General features: G+C 39.2%; 2 protein-coding genes across 2 annotated transcripts; one reads left to right on the forward strand and one right to left on the reverse strand.

Moving 5' to 3' along the window:
• Nucleotides 1-1,839, forward strand: LOC111343460 (uncharacterized). The gene has a single exon (XM_022950649.2). It carries the CDS (start codon nucleotides 396-398, stop codon nucleotides 1,398-1,400), a length of 1,005 nt encoding a protein of 334 aa, XP_022806384.2. The 5' UTR covers nucleotides 1-395; the 3' UTR covers nucleotides 1,401-1,839.
• A 73-nt stretch (nucleotides 1,840-1,912) lies between these two features.
• LOC111343462 (acyl-CoA dehydrogenase family member 10) lies at nucleotides 1,913-19,406 on the reverse strand. The gene is made up of 28 exons (XM_088742336.1): nucleotides 19,267-19,406; nucleotides 18,687-18,979; nucleotides 17,650-17,921; nucleotides 17,344-17,502; nucleotides 17,008-17,068; nucleotides 15,817-15,915; nucleotides 14,884-14,978; nucleotides 14,667-14,713; nucleotides 14,311-14,379; nucleotides 13,602-13,695; nucleotides 12,955-13,042; nucleotides 12,419-12,569; nucleotides 11,926-12,071; nucleotides 10,866-11,039; nucleotides 10,261-10,431; nucleotides 9,712-9,878; nucleotides 8,801-8,941; nucleotides 8,266-8,337; nucleotides 7,951-8,016; nucleotides 7,235-7,325; nucleotides 5,773-5,849; nucleotides 4,961-5,042; nucleotides 4,218-4,306; nucleotides 3,886-3,969; nucleotides 3,695-3,789; nucleotides 3,124-3,172; nucleotides 2,974-3,051; nucleotides 1,913-2,719 (listed from the first exon to the last, which is right to left on the reverse strand). Exons 2-28 carry the CDS (start codon nucleotides 18,910-18,912, stop codon nucleotides 2,567-2,569), a joined length of 3,096 nt encoding a protein of 1,031 aa, XP_088598462.1. The 5' UTR covers nucleotides 18,913-18,979; nucleotides 19,267-19,406; the 3' UTR covers nucleotides 1,913-2,566.
• Between the last annotated feature and the right edge of the window lie 26 nt (nucleotides 19,407-19,432).

The raw sequence follows: 19,432 nt of genomic DNA on the forward strand, positions 1-19,432 counted from the left end.
TATTAAATCAGAATGAATCAACAACACAACCACGCAATCAAAACTTTCCCGACGATCGACACATTCCCTTAGAAGACCGACGCTAATTTTTAGACATTTCTGTTGAATTATCTGTCTGATGGAATTACCGGACGAATCACAAGTTCCTAATTATTTGCGAACTGCCAGATAAATTAAACAAATAAAATGAGCTGGGATGATCTAAAAATCACAGGGATTATGCCATCGAAACTATTCTCTTTGAGCCGAAAGATTATTAGCATAGAGTAGTAATAGAATAGCTGACAGTCAATTTGACAGGATAATGCGCTTGAAAATAAATTGCGCTCCTATGTTAAATTGGGACAAAATTTTACAAACCCGTCTAAAAATTCCGCCTGGGACTGAACAAGCTCATGATGCCGCGAAGAATCCGCAGAAATCTAAGCTTGACTGTTAAAGGGACAAACCCGTTCAAATCAAGGAGAGACAAAGAAATAAACACGGCCGAAGCAAATTTCAATTCATTTAATCAACGAGCGTCTGGAAAGAAAGAAAAACAGAAGGTGGAAGCGACAGTGAAGCACAAGTCCAGCCCAAAACTACCCACTCTCACAAAACCCAGGACACTTAGCCAAGAAGATTCAAAGGATATTCAAAATCTCTTCCAAGTGCGATATTTCGACGGCCCTTTTCACGAAGTTAGGAAGTCAAAGAACAGTTCGCACCGTTCAGAAGCCTCCAAGACTTCACGAGATACTTCTTCGTCCATTCAGGTAAACCACGATGATAGAGTAAAAAAAACCGACCATCGTTTCAAAAACAAGCGCTCTGTTAGGCCTTTGCTACAGGCCACTGTACGTAGAAGCCTAAGAGTGAATTTAAGAGGAAAAGATGGATTGAAAAGTCAAGAGATACAGCTCCACTGCACACCCAACAACAAGGAAATTTATCCACCATGTTTTCCAAATGACTCAGGCGTTGAGAATATACTATTCAAAATAAGCTCTTTAAAAACCAGCGATGAAGACACGCAACCGATATTTCACTTGCCAAGGGTAAATAAACACGATACACCATCTGGAAACCTAAAAGACGACAGCGTCTTTTCTGTGTTTAACCTTAAGGGTATTAAATCGTCACCGATCTATTCGAGATTCAGAAACAGTTGGGTTCCACACCGTGATAAATACTATATGAATAATTCAGCTTTCTTTCAAGCGCTCTCCCAGCAGCCTGCCGTGTTGCTAAGGCAACCATCACCAGTAGCGGGAGTTCAAATGACTTTAAAGGACCACGAAGATTCTGTTCTGGCCGCCATTCAAGCTGTGCGGGAAACAAACATCAAAACTCCAACTGCTGAGACAAAGTTGACTCAGCAAAGAAAAAAGCTAGTTGTCACGTTGCCGCAAATATGTTGAACGTATGATAAATCTGTTTCAAAGCAACCTCGTTCCCAGCGCACTGGGAACGAGGTTGGTTTCAAAGAGTATGCATGTAATTTAATGGGAAGATTCATGACGTGCTTCTCGGGTTGCCATCAATCCTTTCACTTCCAAGATCTCATGTGAAACTCTCCCTACTGTCTGCAATACAATTCTTGTGATGCTACTTCGGAGAATTTAGTATGAGATCAACTAGTAATCCTCTTATTGATAATTTTCTTTATTCTCATCACTTGTCTGCTTGATATTGTATTGATATTGTAAGGAAAAATTCTGTCTTGGTCACTCATGGGATTGAAAGGGTTAATAAACGTTTTCAGAAGAAAGCTTGCCGAGTGAGGGAGTCTCCGTTTAACCAGAAAAACAGGAATGGATTTAAATAATCCTTAGCTGTCAAGAGTAAGCCGTGTTTATAGGAAAGACGCTTCACTTGTACTTTGCTTCTATTCAACCCGAAGTAAACAAAGAAAATTAATTCACTGCCAAAATCGTCCTAGCTAACACTTTATTTTCACCCTAAAATATTGAGTTACAGAGCGATAATCGTTTATCTGCGAAAATAGTTAATTCCACTATTTGCCATCTCCTAAGCTTTCTATCGCTGTAACGATAGAGTACAGACAAAGATTTTATCTATTTTACTTCTGCCTAAACAATTCTTAGCCTCTTCCGAAGAAAATATTTCCCACTAAGAAAAACATGTCTTCTCACGAAGCTTACTTCACGGAAATAAATTTCCATCTACATTACACGGTTGTGTCCCGATAAATTCGAAACTTCAACATCCACCCCCGAGCAACCCACAGGCATTTGACCGTCGACCGCGCCCAGGGGTGGAGAATTTGAACCGGAAGTGTCGTCTTTCCAGCGGAACGGTAAATTAAGGTAAATAGTTCACTTTTCCGAGCGAATGATTCAAAAGAAAAGGGTCTACAAGGTCTAGGTTTTAAAGCCCTGGTCATTGTGTAAAAAGTCACGGTCGCTGATTTTGCCTTTTACAAAAAAAAATTTGGTGTAATGTAAAAGTGATCCCTAAATCAAGCAACAACAAACTCAAATTTTGAGACTAAAGTATCATGATAGCACTAGAGCATATGCATAACTATTGCTCCTAACCCCTACCCATGTGACAACTACTGTACTTATTGTTCTTTGCCCATGGTTTTCTTTACTTCTCTCTTGGCCAACGCCCCAAGATGCACCTCATCAGGGCCGTCCGCGAGTCGAAGAACGCGAGCCCACGACCAAAACTGAGCCAGCGGCTGATCGGAAGAAAGGCCTGCACCGCCAAATGCCTAGAGATATTTGTAAAAATGTGATTGTCAACGGTGATTATGATAATAAATGAACGTTCGGTCGTTTTTCTCACAATTTACAGCCACTATCAATTGTAGAGTTCAGCCATCAATTGAAGAGTTAAGCTATCAATTGAAGATCGCGACTGCTACACTACTAGTCTCAGTCAGCGGATGATTTTGAATCACAGAGCTTCTTATGTAGCGTAATGCTTGGTTACTGCGCTTTTACGATACCAGCTCATTTTACAAACCTGCATTGCTCTGTCAACGACATTTTGAGCCATCCTTGGAGCGACAATCTTTATCATAGCGATCTCCGGTGCAGCAGCCTACGAAAGCAATAAAAAATGATCAGATTGGAGGCAAATTATGGGTTGCTGGGGCGAGGAGATTCGATCTACCTTATTTCCTACTGTGTCCATTAGATGAGCAGCTTTCAGGGTCAGAAGTCTGCAAAAACAAGATAAACCAATTGAAGCTGAAAAGTGGAGTAGCTGTACATTTTAAATATTTACCACAAAGCTAGCGTTCACGAGAACTTGAATTCCAAAGCTCCTTTCTTTAAATTTAGATATTTATAAGATGCTAGTAAAATGAAAGAGCTCGGCATTAAAATAAAAAAGATATCCTCCAACTTTGTGCTGACATTTCAAACGGATTGCAAATTTATCTCTTTCAATCACTAAAATGATAGAGAAATAGAGACGCCACAACGCAGGGTTAGTGATGCGAGGTTTCAAGTTAAACCATTTACTGAATTCCATGTACAATTTCGAGGCAAAAAAGGACAAAAACTACCGACAGAATCGAAAACTAAAATCCAAAATTATATCAAATCTTTCCAACTGCTTTTTTTCATCTCAAAGCCAGACTACGTGGCCTAAACAACATTACAGTTTATGTATAATGCACTCAAACGTCTTGAAAAGTCACTGTTCTTCATTTCAGGACGTTTTGACTTATTTGACCAACCTGGCTTGTTCAATCTCTATTCTAGACTCAGCAATGTCTTGTAAAATAGTTCCTTGCTCCACAAGAGGTTTTCCAAATGCCACTCTTCTTTTGACCTACATGTATACGTAATTAAAAACGCAATGCATGAAACAATTTTATGGTAGAGTATGGAAAAAAAAATTTTGTTACCGACAACATTGATTACTTACCCTCTCGATCATCAGCTCCAGCGACCTCTCGGCCTGTCCTATCAGACGCATACAGTGGTGAATTCGACCTGGGCCCAAACGACCCTGGAGTATCAATCACGATTTCAAAGAGTTCATTTATATTTCACTTGGATTCGACTTAAGAAAACTCAATCAAGCAAGCGAAGGAAAGATTAATAACGAAAGAGATGGTGATAGAGAAACAAAGAGATATCAAACCAAGAAGGTGAAGGAAGAAAGAAAACTTGAGGGTTGACGGCTTCATGAAGCCGCTCAGTTGAGACAAAGGGCAGACAGAGACGGAAATTTCTGATTTTAATTTTGTTACTAACCTGGGCAATTTCAAATCCTCTCCCAGGTCCCAATAAGATATTCTCTTTTGGTACTCGAACATCTTTGAAAGTGACTTCAGCATGCCCACCTATTAAACCAAATCACCAGAAAACACCTTCCTTAATGAAATCTCGTTGTGCATGAACAGGAGCTAAGTGATCCCTTAATTTAGACAAGATCTTTAAAGTGGTTAGGAAAATAGGATAAAGTGACGGAGTTGGTTGAGTGGCATCAGTCGAGTAGTTATTGGGCATTTTCTCTTCCGGTTATATACATGTTATTAACCAAGCGCGGGGGCCGTACTGAGAGAATATCGGCCCCACAGTACGGACCGAGCGCAGCGAGGTCCGTACAAAAAAGACCGAGGGCCGATATTCTTCCAGTACGGTCCCGAGCAAGCTTGGTTAACAAGAGATTTATTATACGACTGAAGTTCAAAGGGACACAAGTGCGGTATCATTCGGGACAGTGCCCGGTCCAATACTGAGAGAATATTGACCGGCAATAGAGCATTTTGATTGGTTGATTTTAGTTATTGGCCCTCTGACTGCCCGAGTCGTGTAATAAAATACGTTATCTTGTTATGAAGAGAACTTCGAGCTGTTATAAGGTAACACCCAACGGCTTATGTGAATTTGTTAAAGAGCTGTAACGAATTTTTGGGGTGAAGTTAACCCTAGGTACACCTAAGAGTTTGGGAATGTTGTGACCCTAAATAACAATAGTGATAAAATGTTCTTACATGGTGGGTCTTGGTAACCTAAAACGGACAAGGGTCGTACAACCGTGACTCCTGGCGTGTCCATAGGAACAAGAATCATAGCCTGTAATATAATAGGAGAACAGGAAATTCTGCTTTGACGTATTTACGAATATTTTGTACAGGGCAGCCCAGTTTAGCAAATTACTAGTTTAAATGGGGCCCTGTGAAACAATAACACCCACCCATCCCACCCCAGGGGAGGACATCCATCACACAGTAATCTCGTGCGTGGGAAATTACCGTCTCCTACCCCAACCCTGCCGGAGACGGGGCCTACGGTTTATTCGTCCTTATCCGAGAAGACTAGAATATCTGTCCATTTCTTGATATTACAGAAAGGTAGCAAATTCTCCTCAGTTATTTTAAGACCATGAGTGCTGGTCCGGCCGGGGCTGGAACCCTCGACCTCCCGCACAACACAATCCGGCGCTCTAACCAACTGAGCTAACGTGGGGATTAAAGACAAGGTATGAGACCAAAAGAAATCTTGATCAATTCTACAACATTGCATAAGGGAATAGAAACAGGAGCTACGATAATCTGATCCGAACTATGTCGCACTTTACTGCTACCTTGTATAAATGTAAGGTGGGTGCTTGGGGCATCCAGAGGCTTCCGCTGTACCCAGCCTCTATATAGAATACCTCTCCAATGATTGAAAAATATCCGCAACCCAGCAGTGAGCCCCGCGCAGAAAGCAAGGGGAGGGTACGACTACAAGTACGCTTATGGGTTATTCAAGCTATTGGAAATTTGAAATAACCAGTAAGACATTTGTTGATGAGCATTACCTGTTGTTTGTGTTTTGGAGCATCAGGATCAGTTTTGCCCATAAAAACACAGATCTTGCATCGAGGATCCATACCACCTGTCATAACAACAAATACAGAAATATCCCAAAAAGCAAACAAACAAAAGGACCAACAAACAAACAAACAAACAATGGAACGAACAGAAGAAGGAGCGAACGAGGGTCAAACGAAAAATCGATCGAACGAGCGCACAAATGGACTACCCTACGAACGAAAACCAACCGAACGAGCAGAAGATCGATCGATCGTTGGAACGACCAAGGAAACTATAAAAAAGAACATGGTCGCAAAAGACGTTGATAATAATTTATGTTTGCATGACAACGCTTCCAACGCCAAAACTATTATACTTTAAATAATCCTCACAACAGGAAAAGAATTAGATAAGAGACTGTCTTGAGTTTTATGGAAATTGGTTGCCTCTGACTGTTGTTATTTCTGAAACAGACGTTTCGGCTAATGCTTAAGCCTTCATCAATGATATGAAAAACGAAGATCGTTATCATACGCTATTTAAAGTTAAAAAAAAAAAACGTAACGCGAAGCTTGCGCGGGTAACTATGTATTTGATGCTCGCGCGAGGTCTTTATAGGCTTCTGGAAGTACGATGTGATCGTTCCCAGCATTCGGATCCAAAGTAGAGTGCCAGGCTTCAAGGAAAAGTCTCTCGTGGCAATTAGATTCGAAACCAACGACCCTGACGTTTGTAAAGTCCATGTTATGGTCGAAAAGGTGGACATGGCGTACGACTTTGGAGTTTAAGTCAAAACCTGCAACTGCCTTTTTGTGCTCCGCAATTCTGGTCTTTAATGACCTTTCTGTTTGGCCATAGTACTTAAAATTACACTGTGTGCAATTCATTTTGTACACCATGCCTGACTTCTGGCGGTCAGGTTCGTCTCGCTCCTTGGGGCGTGGAAAAAGGCTGTTGATTGTTTGTTGTGGTCTGTAGGCTTCTTTGACCTTTTGTTGTTTCAATATGCGACTTATTTTCTCGGAAACACCCTGTACATATGGCAGCACTACAAAGCCATTGAAGTTGGTCTGGGCGGGTTGTTTAAATAACACTCTGTTACAGTTCCGTATAAAAGTCATTGGATAATTGTTATCTCGCAGAACGGCCTTTACTCGTTGTATTTCTTCTCGTCCACCTTTATTGGTAAGTGGAATGTTGTTAACACCTAACTTTAAATAGCGTATGATAACGATCTTCGTTTTTCATATCACTGATGAAGGCTTAAGCATTAGCCGAAACGTCTGTTTCAGAAATCACAACAGTCAGAGGCAACCAATTTCCATACAACTCATGACATCTCCTGACTACACTTTTTCCATTTTTAAAGAGACTGTCTTCTTGTTTTACAATAATAAAATAATGGAGTGTCTGCTTAGTTTGCTGGAATTGAAAACGGTTAATACATATTTAATTGAATACACAAACCTGATGTCCACCATTTGTGTCCATTGATGATGTAATGATCGCCATCTAATACGATTGAAGACTCGATGTTAGTGGCGTCCGAAGAGGCAACCTACGAGCACGATATATACATATGGTGACGAAAAGGGACTCATTTGCAAATCACTTAGATGAGAAAATGTGACACTATAGACTCAATAGGCAATGCTAGAGTGCTACGGAAGGCTTATCATTAAAGACCGAGTTGGTTTAGGAATACCGGATGAAGACAATTTGTAAATCAATCATTTCACGCCCAAGATCTACGGCGACCTTCTCACAGACGGCGATGAACGATCTCCTAAGAGAATTCTAAGGTTTACCATATTCTCCAGTTACATTTCCCTTGTCATATTCTGTTTTCTTGAAGAAAGGTGGTGTTGCAAGAAGTTGTATATTCATAACCTCTGAGAGTAAAAAAGCTAGGACAGAAGACGGAAGATGGCCTCGAGCTCCAGATTTACATTTTGAAGCCTCCAGTCGTATGAATGGGAGAATAATCGGAAGAATCCCCGTGCCACAATGAACTCTTCAGTACTACAAGTAGAAACCGCAAACACGTTACTTTTCAAACGCCTGTCACATTAACACTCGTCCCAAAATTATCACAGCAGTTTGCAATCGAAAAAGGATGGGCTGTCTTGTCACCAAACCTTTACAGTCATTTTCATACTGTTATCTATCACTAAACACCTGACCTTAGGCTCTGTCATAGCAAAGCACGATCTTATTTTCCCCTCTAAAAGTGGACGCAGCCAGCTCTCCTGTGTGTAAGGGACACAACGATATCGTCAGTCGACAGAAAATTACAATCAGAATTAGATTCAAATTTGACCTCTTTAAGATCGTTCTACCCCGATTATAATCTAGTAGATATCAGTTTTAGAAATAATTTTTATCAAAAAAACCTACACTGATTTCTAAAAAAATAATTTTCGTTAAAAAACCTTCACTGATTTCTAGAAAGACTCAAGGCGCAATTCCATTTTCATGACTTAAAAGTGATAACATACCTGCTGTTCTTCTGTGCCATATTTGATCAAAACTTCCATGTTTCCAGTATCTGGAGCTGAACAGTTGAACATCTATTGACGCGAGGAGAGATACCACGATATTTGCAAATAAAATACAACTTTTTTTCTTGAAAAATCTACCAAAAAAACTCTTAAAGGATGTAGGTCTAAAAGAGGTCCTCTCTTTAGTGTAACATATCGCTTGACAACAATTTCAGCAGGATTTTAAAACGACACCCCGCGTGAAACACCTTATAATCAAATGACGATGGCAATACATACCACGCAAACAGAAAAAAAAAAACAGGCAGTTTGAACAGAAAAGAATTTCTTTATTTATAGCATTCGCAACACAATAAAAGGTTTGAATGACCAGTCAACAGAGATAGCTACTTAGGATCAAGGTCAGTATCTCAGCAAATGTACACCTATCCCTCCCCCCCCCCCCCATAACCCAACATTAACCCTAATTTGTTATTAGTTGACTGTTGTTGGTTAGGGGAGGGGTAGGTGCGCTATTTCGCATCGGACTAACCTCAGGTCCGTATATTGATCTTCCCATCATCTCGCACAAGAAGGCGTATTCAACATTCGTAAGTCCAGCGCCATATTTGACTTCAGGATCCGCTTCAATTGGAATAAAAAGATTCCACAGGCCCGCAGATTTAGCTTTTTCCTGGTTATTGAAAGTGTTTTCAGGGAAAAAAAAAAAAAACGGAAAAAAGCATTAGCATCCACGTTACTTGATAATGGTTGTTCCACGAAATTTCCGAAGCAATAAACGCGTGGCAAGAAGGGGCAAAATATTATTCTCAAGAAAGCAAATATCGTGAGCTTTCGTTCGGGGCGCATAAAAGCTATTTGAGATGGTCGTTTCAACGGGCTGATCAAAGGGTAAACCGTTTTCTGCTGGCCATCTCGTGTATAATTATCAAGCAAACGAAATGGAGATCTGCATCCTGTTTATTGCAATTTCTGCTAAATATCGCTTTGTTTTTATGTGTGTTTAAGCAATGTGTGTGGCTCGTGTGTGTAATGCAGTATGTGTAGTGTACCGACCTTCTAATTTATATGCATCGAAATGCATACTGACGCTCATTGTCGTTGACCCCGTGGTTACTTAAGGTGCCACTGACCCCTTACACATGTAGTACGGAATAAAGTTTTAATATTTTTTGTATTCATATGTTATAGGCTAAATAAAGTTTGCTGTTGTCGTTGTTGTTATTGTTATTGTATGATTTTCACTTTAAGACAGCGTTTTCATTAGGATGTCGAACAAACTAATGGAAATGTGGACATATGCTAAAAGAGTTGTTACATTTGATTATTCTTTTGTTTCCATCATCATGAGAAATAAATCGATTCCTTTTTTTCCTCTTAAATATATCATCCATGGCTTTAAACGCAAAGGTATGATGTATAACTAAAAGCGCTCACTTCTACCTTAATATCTTCTACCAATGGATGAGGCGTCCAACAATCTTTAGAGGCCTGGTGCCTATTGAGCTCAGCCTCGTTCGGATACACGTGGTCAACCATGAAGTCCGTCAGCTGTTGACACATGTCTTGCACGTGAGACGGAAGTGACTTCAAGTCAGTTGGTAACGGGCCTGACATTTGTGCAATATTTAGAAAGTCAAAAAATAAATTGCAGGCAAACTGCATCATACCTCAGAATCAAACCTAACGAGCTAAGTTTTAGCTCTTTCGAAGCAATGCTGCTGAGTTGTTTGCCGTAAAAGCCTGACAAACTGATAAGTGTCGAAACCGATTGTTAACCATAAATTCTTGGGAGGAAAATTCGAGTTATTTTCCCAAAGTTTTCTAACATTCCGAGTTCATACTTGAAGAGTTACAGCCTTCTAGGGGTTATACTTTTATGGGTCAGATAATACATGTGTTAGTGGTGATAAGAAAAAAATTATTGGCAAGGATCCACCTATACACAGTACTTAATAGTGATCCAATAACGACATTTTCGCGCGAAATTACCTGGAGACCCCACATGAGCAGAAGTGGAATACATTCTCTTTGTTCCTCCCAGTCCCCCTCCACCAGTATGACCATTGGATCCAGTGCCTTGAGAGGCTAACTTCCACCCGGTCTTGGCCATTAACTCAGCCAACGCACCCACAGCTTTGGCATTTTCCGAGCTTGCCTGACCTGCAATAAAGCCAATGATGGGCTAAGTACACTCTCGTAATGACTGAAGCAATATACAATCTACGTCATTTAGACACGAGGCAATGCTGGCCAGCGGAAGTCAAGAATACAGCGGAATAGCGGGTGATTCATTTTGATCAAATACCGTATTTGAGCAAGTGCGTACCCACCCCTCCCCTCACCCAACAACAGTCAACTGATAACAAGTTAGTGTCAGGAGAGGGGTGGGCGAGCAGTTGCTCAGAAACTGACATTCATCCGTAATTTTGGACGAGATTCGGGTCACCAAAACAGCACCCCAAATGGTTGACAACAACACATTTTTTTTCAATCTATAACTTATTTTATTTACTAAGAAACTTCTGTGAAAGTTAAGATTAAATACTCAAAGCTCTGACACAATGATAAATTTGGTGGAAGTTAATTAGCAATACCTTGCAGCGCTCTTTTGTACACTCCTTGTAGAATGGCAGCGACACGGAAAAACGAAAAAGCCATGTAAAAGTTCCATTTTTCGACAGATGGAATGCCTGCTCGCCGACAATACTCCTGCATGTACTCAATGTCAGTTGGAATGCCAAGAGAACTAGGGTCCCGGTCGGCAAAACCTGGTAAATAACCAAACAGATTAGGATAACAGATGGGTTTTTCATGTCCAAACTTCTGATAACGAAAACAACCGTTAGATCTGCAGGAGAGAGGGAATTCAACATCTGAATAAGCCCACAGGGAAGAAACTCGTTCCTAGACACAATCAGATCACCTTGCGACCCAAAATCACATTTTATTCTATTTGTATAGGTAATAACATGATTTCGAGTGCAATTTGGAATAAATAAGCACGAGTCAATTTTTTCAAAGACTAACAAAATTGCATGAGCCCGCAGGGCGAGTGCAATTTGTGGTCTTTGAAAAAATTTACAAGTGCTTATTTATTCCAAATTGCACGAGAAAATCATGTGATTATCTATTAAATCTATTAATAATATACATGAAAAAATACGAGGTAGCTTCTCATAACTACGCAGAAGAAAAGCGCGCGCATCACGTGCAAAAAACAATTTATTCAAATCCTGCAAGTGACATTGACCTTAATACTGACCTTGACATTGACCAATCATTCTGACCAATCAGAATGTCTGCTTTGTTCCTTTTTTTGCACTGAATTAACCCTCTTCTCTTCTGCACTGAATTAACTGAAAACTGCATTCATCTTAACCAATCAGAACTGAGAAATTTTTTCATGTATATTATTAGTTCACAAATGTGCTGTGGTTCAGTTCTATCCTCAGTTCAAATTTATGATCTTCGGTTTCGTATTCAGACATAATTATGCTCCCCTCACCTCCCCCCTCCTTCAAGAAAAACAACGACATGGCGTAAAATGTTTCTATCAATATCAATTTTTCAATAAACAGATATAGTTCAACCACTACTTATAAAGCGAATAACTGCATTCTAGTTTATAAAATGCAGTTACGAGTCAGCTATCACCTTTCAAAGCTGGGAAATTTGGAGGGAGGTGATGTGGCAGACAGTTGTATGCCAGGTCTGACAATGGATCACCAAGAGTGGACAGTTCCCAGTCTAGGACTGCTATTACTTCTGGCTTTTTCTCGTCGAAAATCAAATTGTCTAATCTGCAACAAAGTAACAGAATGTCAAGAGGACTAATAAAAACAAACTGTGCAGAACAACTGTTACATTATTTTGTTTTACTTCGATTCAATCCACGTCATGTAACTTCACCCACACCACGTAACTTCACATCCTGTCACGTAACTTCACACATGTCACATAATTTCACATCATGTCACGTAACTCCACACACATCACGCAACTTTACATCACGTCACGTCACATCACATTTCGAGACTTCACGTCACCTCACGCAAAAATACGTCAAAAGGATCGGAGATGGATATGCATCTCATTTCAACAGCCATAAAAGGAAAAAAAGAAAAAACCAAGAATTTTTCACGCTAACCTGAAGTCTCCATGAACCACTGTTGTTGTATCGTTTTCTGGAACATTTTCCAACAGCCAGGAAATAAGTTTGTCCATTGTGGGTATTTCATGTGTTTTGCTGGCCTCGTACTGTTTGGCCCACCTCTCTGTTTGACGTCGAATATAGTTTCCTATTTACAGAGGAAGAACCTCATATCAATATTCCTGACAAAAAGAGGAGTTTAGTTTTCCACTCTGAAGATCACAAATTGTGGGCGCAGTTTGATAGCACCATGGCAGTCCTAGAAAAAGGTACACCATTTCAACGATACTTCTTAGTTTTAGAGTCGCAAGTCCAAAACCAAAGCAATATCGACGGCTAGTCAGAGATAAGTTTAATTCTAGCAGGAGCCAATGCGAACTTAAAATACAACTTATAATACAAATTTGTCGAGACTGGTTTTAGTTTTGTACCAGAATGTTAGGCAAGTCACAAAGCGATGTAAATCAAAACCAATGCTATTCTGGATAACTTGAACACTCAATTGGAAAATTGCTCTAACTGGATGAACGTACCTCGTTTACCGAAGTCTCCAAGTCCGACAGCATCAATGTCAACATTATGAATCTTGAAAAGAGTTTCATTCATCGCGTGGTAAATCTCCTGAAACAAATGAACTATTTGTCACAAGTTTAAGGCAAAGCCAACAGCTTAAGTCCTGATGCTAGGGGGAGCCCAAAATCTAGTCCTTAGTTATAAAAACTAAGTCGGATGCTATACAGCGGACAACCAAGCTCAAAACGAAGCTGTATCAAAGGAACCGTGAAAAAAAATTACCATTCTTCATTCTTAATATATATGAATTTGCACACATGACGCTTCCAACATTTATGATCCTGGTGGTGTGTTAGACGCTTGTCGCATCTATGTAACTACGCTCACCATCGAGTTCTCTACAGCCCAGTGGTTCTTCTTGAATATTTCAAGTTTGTTGTGTGAATTTGTTTTTCAATCTTCTCCATCTTTAGTCTTCACTTTTTCCTTATAGTTTACTCTCATCTACTTCGTACTTATTTGTTTTCTATGGCGAGCCAATATTTCAAGGTTTCCTTCTATCTCTCTAGGGACAACTATGTGGACAACTATCTCTCTAGAACAACTATGTGGCCTGGATTCTTTGATTTCTTACAAGAACAATTCAAAAGATATAAGATTTACATACTTTTCTCTCCTCCAGTGACATGCCAGGCAAAGATGGATCCTTGAATAAGCGTCCTTGAGCATATTCCATGACATAAAATGCTGTTCCAAGAATGCTATCATGTAAAGTAGAAGTAAAAGAACAACTGTTTGCAAAAATTGGTAAAATTTAACAGCAGCTCCTCTAGACTGACCGTGAGTATATTGTTGACCGGCAGGTTACTCGGAGAAACAGTCAGCAAACAGATGCCAGACAAGCGACGGGTAACGGACAGACAACCGTAAGACGAGCGACGGACGACCAAAAAGTCACTGATAACCGACAGACAATCAACAAACGAGTGCCAACCGACAGACAACCGAAGGATGATCGAGACAGCCTCCAGACGACCGTCAAACGACCGACAATCCTCGTACAAACGAAATACGACCGAGAGACAGCCGACGCACGATCATAAAAACCAACTACGACTGAAAGACAGCCGACGGACGATCGTCAACCGACAAATGAACGACCAACAGATGACCAACAAACGACCACATCATCTTCCCTTTTCACCGAAAATATGATTTTCCACAAGAGAGAAAAACTCTCTACTGACTTCTTGATACTTGACTGCTGACAAAAATGAAGCCTGAACTAGGCAAGAGAGAGTGGCTAAGTAGTACTTGAAGCACAACAGAAGAGAGAAAGTTAAAATATATCATACAGAATAGAGAGGACTGCCTACCTGCTGTCTTCGCACAAAGCTAGAGTCTTGGGTACAGGAACACCAGCAGATCCAAGTGCTTTCATCACCCTAAAGTGTGGATAACATGCTATGTTTAGGCATGTAGCATAAATTTTTTCTAGAAATTTTATTTTACGGATGAGAGACTTTTTTTGTGTTATACGGGAAAAAATTATTAATTAAAGACGAGTGGTATTTTTCTCACTGTGTTGCGTACATTTGTTTAAGCATGTTTTGATCACAGAATTCTTCTTGATTATTGGCTAGCTAAGAATTCATAGTGTAACAGCCAACAAGATAAAAAGAGTAAATGGCTGCAGGTGAAAATAAACAACAAATTACGGGCATGAACTAACTGATATTCTCTTTCCACTGCATGGGCAGAAGGAAGAAGCTTTCCAGGCTGAAAGAGGAACAAAAATAAATCAAAACAGATCACAAGTAGCTACAAAAATACAAAACTGAACACGTGGCCTGCAAATGAATCGGGTACAATAGATGCTTAAATGAATAGGGTCTGACGCTAGTAATCAGTTCCGAACATCCAAGACTTGATCAAAAGTCATCACTCACAGGCTTTTTCCTGATCACCAGCTTTTGTCCTCCATATTCTACATAATAAGTGGGATTAGACTGGCCGTGTTTAAACTGACGAATTGTTGGGGGACCTAAAATGAACAACATTATTATCATTATTTGCAAAAACTACAATAGGACTGAAAACTCTTAAAATTTAAAGTCATGCAGTTTCTATTCAAACTGTCTTCAACATGAAAAATTTAAAACAGGAGTTCAATTTCTGTAAGTCGCCCTTCACTCACAGGAGTGACAAAGGCATAAAAAAATGCACAAATGCATTTCCATATAAGGTAACTTGGAATATGAGCTGATAACCAGAGTTGAGTGAACCAATCAGAACATTAAAAATTCAATATCCCAAGTTGAAAATTTAATAATTAATAATTATTTGCCGAAGGCGAGGTAAATATCATTGAATAATCCCTAAGATGAAGTAGAGGGGATTATTCGACAATATTCACCAAACCTGAGGCCAATAATTGTTTTTAATTAGTATAATTTCAGAGCTGAACAACAGAGAACTTTCTAAAATCATAACATTTTAGTAACATTTATTAACATTTTATTTTAACATTTTATAGAAACTGCGAGGAGCAGTTTATATAGCATCATATAAGGAACCGCTCGACTGATCAGATTACTGGAAACTCTTTGTTCAGCTCTGAAATTATACTAATACAAAAATGTTAACTAAGGAATTACTATTTCACTCAACATCACCAAATTCTCAGAGCATACTTAATAAGAAATGTAAGCAGATATTAAGGAGAATTTTCATCAAAATATTGGGAGTGAAAGGGTTAAAGTGGTTTTAATCAAATGCATCAATGCCAAAAAAGATTCTACAACACTTAAGTGAGCTTCACAACCCAGATCATTGACTAACAGCACAGACAAAAAGTCTTTTCTTTCAATGTTTGTGATCACCTTCCTGCCGTAAGCCAAGCTCATTCTTCAGGTAACTAACCAGGAACTCCACAGGAATCTGGTGAATTTTACGCACAGCTGTGGTCCCGGCAACAAACCCTGAATTGAAAAAAATACAACACAAAGTGCAGTTCACCAAAATTGATTAGTGAGATTCACTTCAGATTCTTGGGCATGTACTAAAACCAGGAACACCAGAACACCGGAACACCGGAAAACCACAGAACACTGGAACACCGAATTTGACAGTGTAAAAAAATAAAATATATTAGATGTAATTTGTTTACCCACGTAACAAGAAAGAGCTTAGAAGCAGGCACTAAATAATTATATAGTTTCTTAATGTTTCTTATCTTATTTCTTTGTGGTATAAATAATTGTTGTTGTTGTTGAAGTTCTAGCTTTTAAAGAGATTATTAACTTTTTCCAATTACAAGACCCTATTTTTAGGCGTTTTTACTGTTTTAAGAAGCCAAAGGGGACGTTGAACAAATTAAGAAAGATTCCGCTTAAAGTTTGAGCAATAAATGCAAAAATGATTTACTAAAAATCTACTTACAGCACAGTAACTTTTTGAATACTAATTAAAACATCTCACTGTAATTCGTTTCTCTAGGTGACCCTGCGATGAAATCCGCAAGCATTCTCGAGAAATTCAATGTCAAACCTCGTAAGAATTCTTTCGTTTGGTCTTTGTTTAGCTATTACAGACTGCATGATATTCTCTGGAGAAAAAAAATAATCCACTCATATTCATGCGACTATCTGAAAATTTCTCAAGACTATGATCACATAGGGGGAGCTGCAGTGGTGAAATGGCACTTGCCTCCCACCAATGTGACCTGGGTTTGCTTCCAGGACACACCATCATTTGAAAGTAGAGTTTGTTTGTTTGTTTTTCTCTAGGTTCTCCGGTTTTCCTCTCTCCACAAAAACCAACACTTCTAAATTTAAATTTGATGTCATACACGTACACTTTATAACAAGCTCTAAGCTCTTTCGTTATACGTGGGAAAACAAATTACATTTCCATTTTATTTTTTACATGATCTGTAATGGGAAAACAAAACAACACCGTCAAATTCGGTGTTCAGGGGTGTTTCGGCTGTTCCAATGTTCCGTGACGTTCCGGTGTTCCTTGTTTTAGTACATGCCAGATTCTTGTGTCTTTTCATAAATCTGGCTATTTACCTCTGAGTGGAAAACTAAGAATGCTCTCCAGTTCATGCAAAGCACTTTTTACGTCATCAACCTTACAAAAAAGATAGAAAAAGTTTGATAAGATTATGAAAAATATTTTGCTGGCTTGTAGTTGTACTGTGAAAGGCTATTATTCAGTTAGAAACCCAAAAATATGTGCTCATAAAAAAAAAAAAAATCAAAATTCCTTTATTAAGTCATTGATAGCCATCCAAAATCAAATACACATCATGCATTCAGTAATTTCGAAAGTTTGCCATTTTTCATCAGTTTCATTCTGATCCTCTTTTAAATTCCAATGTACTTATTACCAATTTTACTTTTTACCTTTATTGTCTGAAATCCCATTTTCTGTGCTGGTTTCAAATTTTTGCCAAAATCATCTAAAAATACCACCTCCTCTGGATTCATCTTTAACCTTTCCAACAGCTTATGGTAAAATTTTTCCTCTGGTTTCCTTGAACCCTCCAATGCTGACTCTAAAACCTTAAATTTAAGAATTATCCAAATGTTAAAACATGCAAGATACAACAGAACCACTCCAGTTCCTCTTCATCAGTTCCTAGATAACCTGAGTAATATCCCCCTTTCTTAAAAATTAGGGACTTCCTTTGAAACCAGTGAGCTTCTTACCACATCAAAATGTCTTCCATCTACTGGACAAAATGACTTCCTATCATCCATCAACCAATTGTTTGTAATCAAAGCAGTTTTTAGGCCCTCTGCTCTTATGCACTGAATTGCTGTTATTACTTCAGGATAGGGCTCTACCATGGCTGTTTGAATGCTACCAATTAGATCTTTCACATTCACACTTTTGCCAGTCACTGACTGCAGGTATTCTCTAAACTTATCAGAAAATTCTTCGGGCAAGAGAGCTCCACATTCAAACTGTGCCCAGACACCTAAAATAAGACAATTAATCAGTACGGTCAGAGTAACCAAGGTTGATACTTTTTAAATCCAACATAGTTCTTGTTAATTTTACTGAACCTTTCAGTGACAAGTAAACAGAAGAGTTAAAGTTGCATAATAAAAAATGGCTTTCATGCCTTTATCAATCATGAAATGAATCTCTTCTGAATAAGGGCAATATTTTGAAGGATTGAAAAGGTACTGTTCCTGCATTGTGATCAGAGTGCTCTGCAATGTTCTCTATAATCATGAATGGCATAATAAATCATAATCAAAAGTTTTATTTTGATCAAAGCTAATGGCATTGAAAACCACTTTTTGTCAACTATTAGCAAGGGAGATGAGCAAGCAACAACACAAACAGATAACTGACCAAATGTTCAACAAGCCATCTAGCTAACTAATGAATTTGGTTGAATTCTGCTACCTGCAGGCTGATGGAGTAATGCATCAATCAATTTGAAGCTAAGAAATCTCCTCCAGACTACTCCTAAGCATTTTTTTTTTGGGGGGGGGGGTAGGGGATGTCAAAGCTTTGAGTTAATTAGTGCATAATTACCAGCTGGTTAACTAATAAAAACCCATGGATTGACTGATACACAGACTGGCCCACCTACTGGCTGATTCAATATTTGAATCAACTGTATAACTGAACATTGACTAAATACTTTATTGATAAGTCAGCAATGGACAAGGAACTTGTATATTCTATCATTCAGTGAAAACTTCCTGATGCATAACAGTATTCATTTTACCTCTTTCACCACCAGCATTGATAGCTGCAGCAATAGAACCTCTTTGAAGACCATGGCTATCCTCAAACTGATGAAACAGGGGGACTGGGGAGGGGAGCACCACCCCTCCCATGTCAAATGCAACAGCTTTTGGCTTGGTCGATTGATCGTTGGCATAATGCCGTGGGTGAAACACACGGAAACAGCGAAGATAAAGACACCTCAGATTTCTCAGCGCAGGAATCATTGTGTGATCTTTTTGCTACCAACACATCACCACTGTGGACCTTGATTCTAACTTATCATGGCAATTTCTATCAAGCAAAGGTTGTACACATCCAATTTAAGAATTTTAACTCTATGGACAGAAGTGTTCTTCTCACATTTTAAAGGAAGTTTCTTAAGTGTTCCTGGATATAAACCTTAATTATCGCAGAATTTCCAGAGAAGGTGCTAAAAAGTTAGGGGTAAGCAAATCCAAGGATCTGTGCTATTTTTCCTACTAAATCGACCTAACAGGTCATGAGTTACTGAAGTCCTCTTTGAATAACCTGGAATAAGGTGGAGTAACATTTTCAGATCTCAACGAACCAATATTTACCTTCACTGCGTTTGCATCCCTCTTTACTCGAGTCTGGCCGCCATTATGAAACCAGCGATAAACTGGTACTAGAAACTAGACCCAGTTTCTCACCGTGTTTAGGTTTCCAGAGGTCAGCTCAGTCAAACGGCAAACGGAAATCATAGGACCTCCGTGAAGGTGAAAC

This window comes from Stylophora pistillata, chromosome 13, assembly GCF_964205215.1.
Source record: "Stylophora pistillata chromosome 13, jaStyPist1.2, whole genome shotgun sequence".
Lineage (NCBI taxonomy): Eukaryota > Metazoa > Cnidaria > Anthozoa > Scleractinia > Pocilloporidae > Stylophora > Stylophora pistillata.